Consider the following 7,990-nt stretch of genomic DNA (forward strand, 5'->3'; position numbering starts at 1 on the left):
GTAACAGATATTAGTGACGGATATAGAGTGTTAGAAAATTTAGTAACGGTTATCAAGTGTTACTGAAATTAATTTCAGCAACACGTATCAACCGTTAGTAATTTTATTAGTAACGGTTATTTATTTTGTGCTTGATTCATTCCCAAGAAATAAAAATATTCGTAATTATGCCTTTGTGACACTTGCCCTTCCGTTACTATCACTTTTGCTTTGTAACGGTTACGTATCCGTTAGTAATAATTTGTTATTTTAAAAAAAATTATTAGAATTTTCTCTTCTGTTTTTTCACAAGCCACCTATAACAACTCCCAAATTTATAAATATTTACATTCACAAATATTGTCATTCATGTAAAACAAATAATACTCACTTGGAACAATTGATAGTCAAACAACACTTCGTTAAATAATTACAACTTAAGTCTAGAACTATCATATGTTTATAGCTTAAGAAATTAAAACTTAAGTATAAATAGAACCGCACCACCTAAGTACAAGCTACATAATTATCCGAGTAAACAATCCTTACGCATCAAAATGAAAGATCTCATCTTCTCCGACATAACTATTTTAAGTATAGTTTTTACAACACCTTGCGAACTATGATTCGATATCTCCAAAAGCATGTAGTCTTCACTCTTTCCATATGACATCTTGATTATGCACTTGTGACTCATCAACATATGGTGAATGTCACCTTTCCCTGCAAACAATATTTGAAAACAAAGGTAAGGCGAAGACCCTTGCAACCAAAGATAAACATCATATTACTAAGAAGGGGATGAATAGGACGACAAAAACTAACTTAATAAGGTCTTTAAACCATAAACTAAGGTAGGTAATGAAAATTAATCTAGTGAAACTATTTACAATTAACCTTCTAAGAGTTCTCCTGCAAAGAATACACTTGAATTAAATCCGATAGAAGTAGACAAAAGTTTTAAGCTAAAGTCCTATAGCGCATGGCAACTATGGTTGGTCATCGAGCTACCCGAAGTCGAGTATTGGCATGCTCAAGCTCGACTCAAGACATTTAGTGAGCATACTGAGCTCGAACTTGACTTCGAGCTTAATATAGGGCACAAGCTCAAATTCAAGTTTTGCACAAGCTCAAACTCAAAAAAAAGAAGAAAGAGATTCACAGTTTACATTTCAAACTAAATATAGTTCATTTACCGTACCTAAAAACACAAGTTCCAACTAATAAAACAAAACCCCATCTTGCAAAATGATTTTAAACTAGCTATTTGGGAAGAAGACTAGACTAACCTCTAAACTAATTAAACGGAAGTCAACGGAACTCAATCTCGCCTTGTCGCAAGAATAAAAGAAAACCCAATAGCCACACCTAGGTCATATTTTGAATTTTCACACTTAACTTTAGTGTTTACAAGAGATAGGTCATAAATTTTTTTAAGGTGGATAGATGGTTAATTAGTAAACTTTGATTTCTCTTAAGTAGCTTGTATAAGCTATTGGCGTGAAAGTGAAGGGATAAAAAAAAATGGGTCTGTAATTGTTTTATTCTAACCTTGTATGCACTTTCAACTAACAAAGAAAGCAACAATGTGAAAAGGCATACGTAAAGTGACATATTGATCAAGCACACCAACAAACAAACAACAGGGAAATATGAAAAGGGTTACCTTAGCTGTATTGGAATGTATTCCCTATTCTACATGCGTCCTTTCCTGCCTCTCTGGCTATTCCTAAGGTTCCTTTTGCCTCCCTTGCTTCAGCGTGCTCCTTCATTCGTGGGTAGAACACTAGAACACCTTGGTAATACCTTCTGAAACAGGTTGTAACAGCTTACAAGTGGAGTGTCTTAATCAGTTAATCTACACAGTGAGGAAAAAACTTTAGCAAATAACTATGACATCCTAACACCTTAATATCTAAAGTAAACAGTGAATGCATTGAAACCTTACCAAAGAATCAAACAGGAAAGTCATGAGAGAAAAGAATATTTGGAGATTTTTTCTAGCAGTGGTTTCACTTACCATGTTCAGGCAGACTTCATAGCAAGTAGATGTCCAACATATCTCAGAAAAGAAAGAAACAGATATAAGTGCTAACCTTTCTTCCTGTGACATGCATCCTAGAATGGATGCAAATTGACGGAAAGATGCATTCCCCAAGTAATTTGTTCAACTCTGCTGCTCCACTCACACTCTTCATAAAGATGACAACTTGATTGAAATCCAATGCATCAAGGAGATCATTCAACTTGCGATTCTTCTCTCCCTCAGTTAGTTTGATGTAATGCTGATAAAAAATGTTGGCAGAAAAATTTCATCCGCTAAACAAATAACTATGACACAACCAGCCTTAACAGTAGCATAAACATCAATATGTAGATTTTAAGTCTCATGTATACCTGTACAAGCCCGTGTAAGGTCAGCTTGGCTTCATCATCTACATAAATTTCCATTGGCTGAAGACAAACGTTCATATTTAAAAAATTAGGAGCGTTTCCTCAAGCTAATAGATTTGAGTACCAAAACAATGAAGAACTGACAAATCTTCAACTCATATCCCAATCCAAATAATTTAAAGACAGATGCTCACATTCTCAATGAATCTCACCCAAAAATATCCTACTACTCCCCAAAAAAGTCAACAATGCAAGGTAAAGTGGCATAATACTAGAACGATGAAAGCTAAAGACAGATGCCCACATCAACGAGGTAAGATGCTGATCACCCAAGTACGAATGAGTTGGACAAGATAAATGTTAATAGACAACCTAATCACATTACAAAAGGTAATCCAGGCAGCAATTTCTGGATCCTTGCACCAACATTAAAACCTAAGGTACCAAAGGAAATAGCAACTAAAGATACGCTGAAGTTTGTCCAGATTAAATATTGAAACCACCAAGTCCATTAATGTGATTTGTTGCAGAAACATGGCATTACAAAAAAGGACAATGGTCATGTTAAAGAAGTATTGGCTCAAGGACATTACGTCTTGCATAAATATCTTGCAGACTGGCCGTATCTCCTTGCTAAGGGTTGCAGAAAACATCATGACTTCCTTATCATGAGGAGTCATCTTAAAAATCTCCTGCACATCTTTCCGCATGTCTGCATAATTTAAAACATTCAACAACAAACTGGAATCAAGACAAAAAGATGTAACAAAATAATTTACATAGAGGTTAAAACCAGAAACTAGAGAGTCAAAACTGACTTATAAAGTATTAAAAAGAATTACCGAGTGACTCCAGCATCTTGTTACATTCATCAAGGATAAAATGTCTCACATTCTTCAAAGGAAGGTCCTTCTCTCTTGCCAGTGCCAATATCCTCCCAGGGGTTCCAACAACAACATGTGGGTACTCATTTTTTAATAGATCTTTATGATTTTTAATATGGACACCACCATAAAAAACAGCAACCTTAAGATCAGGTAAGTAGGTGCTGAACCTCTCAAACTCATGACAAATCTGCCACAAATGCCCATTATCAAAAGTAAAAAGTTACCATCACCCACAACAAACGGTGCAAAAGAATGTAGTTATCATCAAAACACTTCTTTTCAAGTTCCAACAAGTCACAGATAGAAAGACATACCTGGTAAGCTAATTCCCGTGTATGGCATAGAACAAGAACAACTACTTGACCAGCACTCGGTTCAATCTGCTGCAGCGTTGACAAAACAAACACAGCTGTTTTCCCCATACCAGACTTTGCTTGACAGATGACATCCATCCCCAGGATAGCTTGAGGGATGCATTCATGTTGCACTGATTAACCAAAAAATCGGAGTGAACGTTCCTCAGTAAACACAAATTACCTTCTGGATCCTTTTGAATGAAAGGTTACCGGACCAGTTTGTCCTTGATAATCAAGATATGGAAATAGTATATTACCTGTGACGATAAAAAGAATAAACAGCTTAAGAAAAGACCACATAAGTTTAGAGTTTCTTGTTTTTCTTTTCTCAGTTTGAATAGAACTAAAATGTAAAATAGCTAAATAAGGAAACAAAATAAACATGTACAGTTGGGTATAATGTAAATCTTTCTGCATCTTTTTTTCCTAGATTTAGATGAATGAAAAACAAAATGGGGAACTACAGACGGACAGGGAAAAGATTCATACACCAACCAAGACACAACATAGCTTCAAAAGTGACGGAGTTCAACAACTCTCTCCAACACCCAGCCCACTTAAAAACTAGTAGTTTGAAGACGACAGAAAATTGCCAACACAAGTTTAAACTTTGAAAAAAAAAACAATAACCCAGTTATCATGTTAATTGTACACTGACTGCACAAGTAAATTTTCTGCCTTACCAAAAGATAGTGTTGCTTGACCTGAATGAGGTGTCTACATCCTAATGATTGACCACTTGACGCCACTAACATATATCCTGCAAACAGTGCGAACTGAATGCATTAAGTAGGTATTGCACATTACACAAAGATCAATCCATCAAGTCTTTTAATTAGTTCATTCCCCTTGAGATGACACTTGCGTTCACTTTCAAATATATAAGTCAATCAAGGAATTTATGACAACGAATAAGTAAATATGTTAACAAATGCATGTAGAGGGAGGGGACATACGCGTATGCGTACCCAGTGTCCAGTGTCCTGTATGTATACGATATAATAATATCTAGCCCTCAAGAAGTACCCAGTGTCCAGTGTCCTGTATGTATACGATATAATAATATCTAGCCCTCAAGAACTTACTTATTTTCTATAACACCTTCTCAAGTTGAGCTGATTTTTTACTGTACCAAGTACAAGTGGACAGTTTTCTAGATTAGTGACAATCTTGCTTTATCATTCATAGATTTAAGATATGGTCAAAACTCAAAACTAAATCTCCAAGTCCTCAAATAATTTTATCTTTTAATCTTTTATGTGCCTACGCGAAGCTCAAGGCATTTATCAAGTTCCACCTAACTACTTTCGTTCACAACTAGTTACTCCTTATAAGATTTTGATTCATTCGTTTAACAAATTTGGTTGACCTAAATTTAGTGGGAAATACAAAGTCCAATTAGATTTATCTAACAATCTCCCCCAACTCTTTTTCCTTCCTTCCAATGCAAATCCAGTGCGACATATATAAAACAAAAGCTACCAACAAAGTAAATCCGATTTGCTACCATAGCTTAAAATTGTCCAAGTTACTTCAAAAATCTACTCAGGTGTAATGGAAGATTGATTCTCAATATCAGTGCTGGTTACTAAAAACAATATTAAAATGAGACACACCTCCATGAAACAAGTGACTATTGAACAAGGTGAGGGTCACTCAAATTCATGGAAATTATATAAATAAAATTAAACCAACTTAAATAAAGATTTGAAAAAATACCAAAGCAATTGAGCATTCAACATTTGGCAACCTAATCCAGTAGAAAAATTCCAATCAATTAATTTCATATCAATACTTTGCAAGAGAAGCTTGCCAAAATAAAAACACACCAAGGCAAAACTATTTTACACTATTTCACACATGGCAAATAACCCGCTTCTGAAAACATACTAGTGTAAGTGTTTGCTTAAACTTTCTATCGATTGTTAGCCTTTTGTTTTTGAGTAGAACATGCAGAAAATTATCCAATATATAATAACTTCAATAATTCTAGCAATGTGTAACACTTGTTGGATTAAAATTGTGTCCTTTAACTCAATAGTGTGTATGTCCCTTCATCTGAAAAAATTAGAACACGAGACAAACTAGAACAACACGCATGCCCTCTTCGATATCAGTCGGAGAGACTTTGACACCAAGCCCGACAACAAACAGAACAATACCAAAGAAATGTTCCCTTCTTTTCCCAAAAATTCCTTCAAGCATGCACACGATTAATAATTAAACATAAATTATGATTCCAATTTGCTTAACATTCATAACATATTTGGCATCTTTAGTATTCGGGTTAATTTTCCTCGTGCATCTTGCGACCTAGTCAGGAACACACACAAGTTGAGAGATGGGTACATAAAAGCACTTGAAATTGCACTAAAAATATAGTAGAGACATAAACTTGAAGAGGCTGCTCCTCATGCATCATTTTCTTATCAAAAACAAGATTATATTGACTCGGAGCAGCAAAACTTGTCTAATAACACCATACTGCCTATTGGAAGCCCAATCTAGCATATCATCAAACATCTAGTACGCACAAAACATAACCCCCACATTAGCAAATAATTTCAAATAACTATTCAACAACTTAATTACCTGATCAGGAGATGTTTTCCAGCAAATTAAGGTAAGAAGCAAGGCATGACACATGAGTATCTACAATTTCTCAGTGATAGTACAATGCTAAGAAACAACACTAAACATACTACAAAATTCCCCAAAACAATAACACCAATTAAAGTTTGCATTTTTAGAGAGATCGAGAGTTACCTGAGAAGATATTTAAAGCTTCAAACTTTGATTCAATCCCGACTTGAAACTAAACAAACAAGAACACAAAATTATTTCAAGGCTTCAAAGTTTAGATTCCTAACTTCAAGCAAATTGAACTTGAAATTTGATACCTGAATTGAAGAACGCGGTGGAGGTATTTCGGAACGAAGAGATAAGTGTTTTCTATTTTGCTGTTACAAAATAGAAAGAAGGGAAAATGAAAAAAAAAAAAAAAAAAAAAAAAGAAAGAGAAAAGGAAGAACAATGCCGGCGATGGCAGCGGTTTTCTCATCACTTATCTCGCCGCTTTTTTGTTACTGAAAGGGTGTGAGTCTGAGAGCTAAACGTGAGAATGAAAACATTTTCACCCACTTCCAATTGTTTTCATTTTTTATTTTATTTTCTGTATAGGCAACACTCAATTATCCGTTACTTAATATCAAGTAATTGTTACGAAAAAAATCAAGTATTTGTCTTGAGAATATGTAACGGTTGGTAGCATTTCCAACGGAACAAAAGTGTGATAAACTTTGTAACGGATGAATAAGTGTTAGCAATCAATTTTACTATATGTTGCAAAATCAGTGTTATGGTGTAGTGGAGTTGAGAGTGCGTCACACCTCGGAGATCGAAGAGTCGGGAACAAATAATATTTTTTCCGAATTCTGTCGAAATTTGGGGTGTGACACTTTGCTTCGTCAACACTTGTAAAAGTCATTCCTATATAAGGAGCAGCTAATGTTTGCGTGCCTTGAATAGGGGCTTTAGTAGACGAAGACCCAACTACGTCTTCTTTGATATTGATTGATGTCTCTGTCTCTATTTCTATAAATCGAAAAAATTAAAAATATAAATAACTTAAACAGACAAAAATCCCAATGTACATAAGCAGTGTAAATAACTTAAACATCAAAACTCTGACAGAGTTCACCAAATATGCTAGTTCCAAACTGATAATCCAGCAGTTTACTCATTATTGTTACTTTACGACATACTTCAAACTTCAATCTTGTTACTTTAAGGTTGAAGTAAACACCATTCAAACTTCAATCTTGTCTTTAAAAACTAGCTCCTCCTGCTACTTACTACCTTTAGAAACAAGGAGTCATGGTTACAGATTCAAGTAGTCCTAAAACCCCCGGTAATACCATCAAGTTTCTAATTAGCTATGGTGGCAAAATACTTCCCCGTTTCACTGATGGTAAACTCCGATATCACGGAGGTGAAACTCGTGTTACTGATGAAGATTTATCAAATATTATTGAAGAATACGACATAGCTAGTTTACTCATTATTAAAAATATAAATTGTTCAAACGAATTAAACAAAACCCAAACGAATTAAACGAAAATCAAACGAATTAAAAGTGGTTGCTACCTTAATCCAGAAGCTTGGTGGTTGCTGGAGTGGAGAAGAAGAAGACCGAGAGAGAGAGAGTTCTCCAATTTTGCGTTTTTGGTTTATTTCATTTTTTTTTATTTTGAAATTTCAGAGTTATTGAGTGAATTAGATCATCAGATCTTGAGGAGAAGTGTGAGATAAGAGTGGCACTCTAGCCAAACTATATATATATATATATATATATATTTTTGTTAATAAACCGAA

At 34.6% G+C, this 7,990-nt stretch overlaps 1 protein-coding gene across 8 annotated transcripts; it reads right to left on the minus strand.

The window, feature by feature from the left end:
- Positions 1-345: 345 nt before the first annotated feature.
- Positions 346-6,920, minus strand: LOC147492034 (DEAD-box ATP-dependent RNA helicase 15-like). Of its 8 annotated transcripts, none has more exons than XR_015199784.1 (11): positions 6,517-6,920; positions 6,383-6,431; positions 6,209-6,268; positions 4,300-4,376; positions 3,575-3,747; positions 3,216-3,447; positions 2,967-3,085; positions 2,377-2,433; positions 2,076-2,264; positions 1,646-1,788; positions 346-702 (listed from the first exon to the last, which is right to left on the minus strand). XR_015199784.1 is itself a non-coding variant. In XM_086568771.1 (9 exons), the coding sequence occupies exons 4-9, from the start codon at positions 3,710-3,712 to the stop codon at positions 1,829-1,831; spliced, it is 744 nt and encodes a 247-aa protein (XP_086424897.1). In that variant the 5' UTR covers positions 3,713-3,873; positions 4,300-4,376; positions 6,383-6,431; positions 6,517-6,905; the 3' UTR covers positions 1,648-1,828. The 8 variants fall into 8 exon arrangements, 1 of the variants encoding a protein (XP_086424897.1); XR_015199779.1 differs by having other exon boundaries at positions 3,575-3,873; positions 6,517-6,918; XR_015199782.1 differs by lacking the exon at positions 6,209-6,268.
- Between the last annotated feature and the right edge of the window lie 1,070 nt (positions 6,921-7,990).

Source organism: Coptis chinensis, chromosome 6 (assembly GCF_015680905.1).
Source record: "Coptis chinensis isolate HL-2020 chromosome 6, ASM1568090v1, whole genome shotgun sequence".
Lineage (NCBI taxonomy): Eukaryota > Viridiplantae > Streptophyta > Magnoliopsida > Ranunculales > Ranunculaceae > Coptis > Coptis chinensis.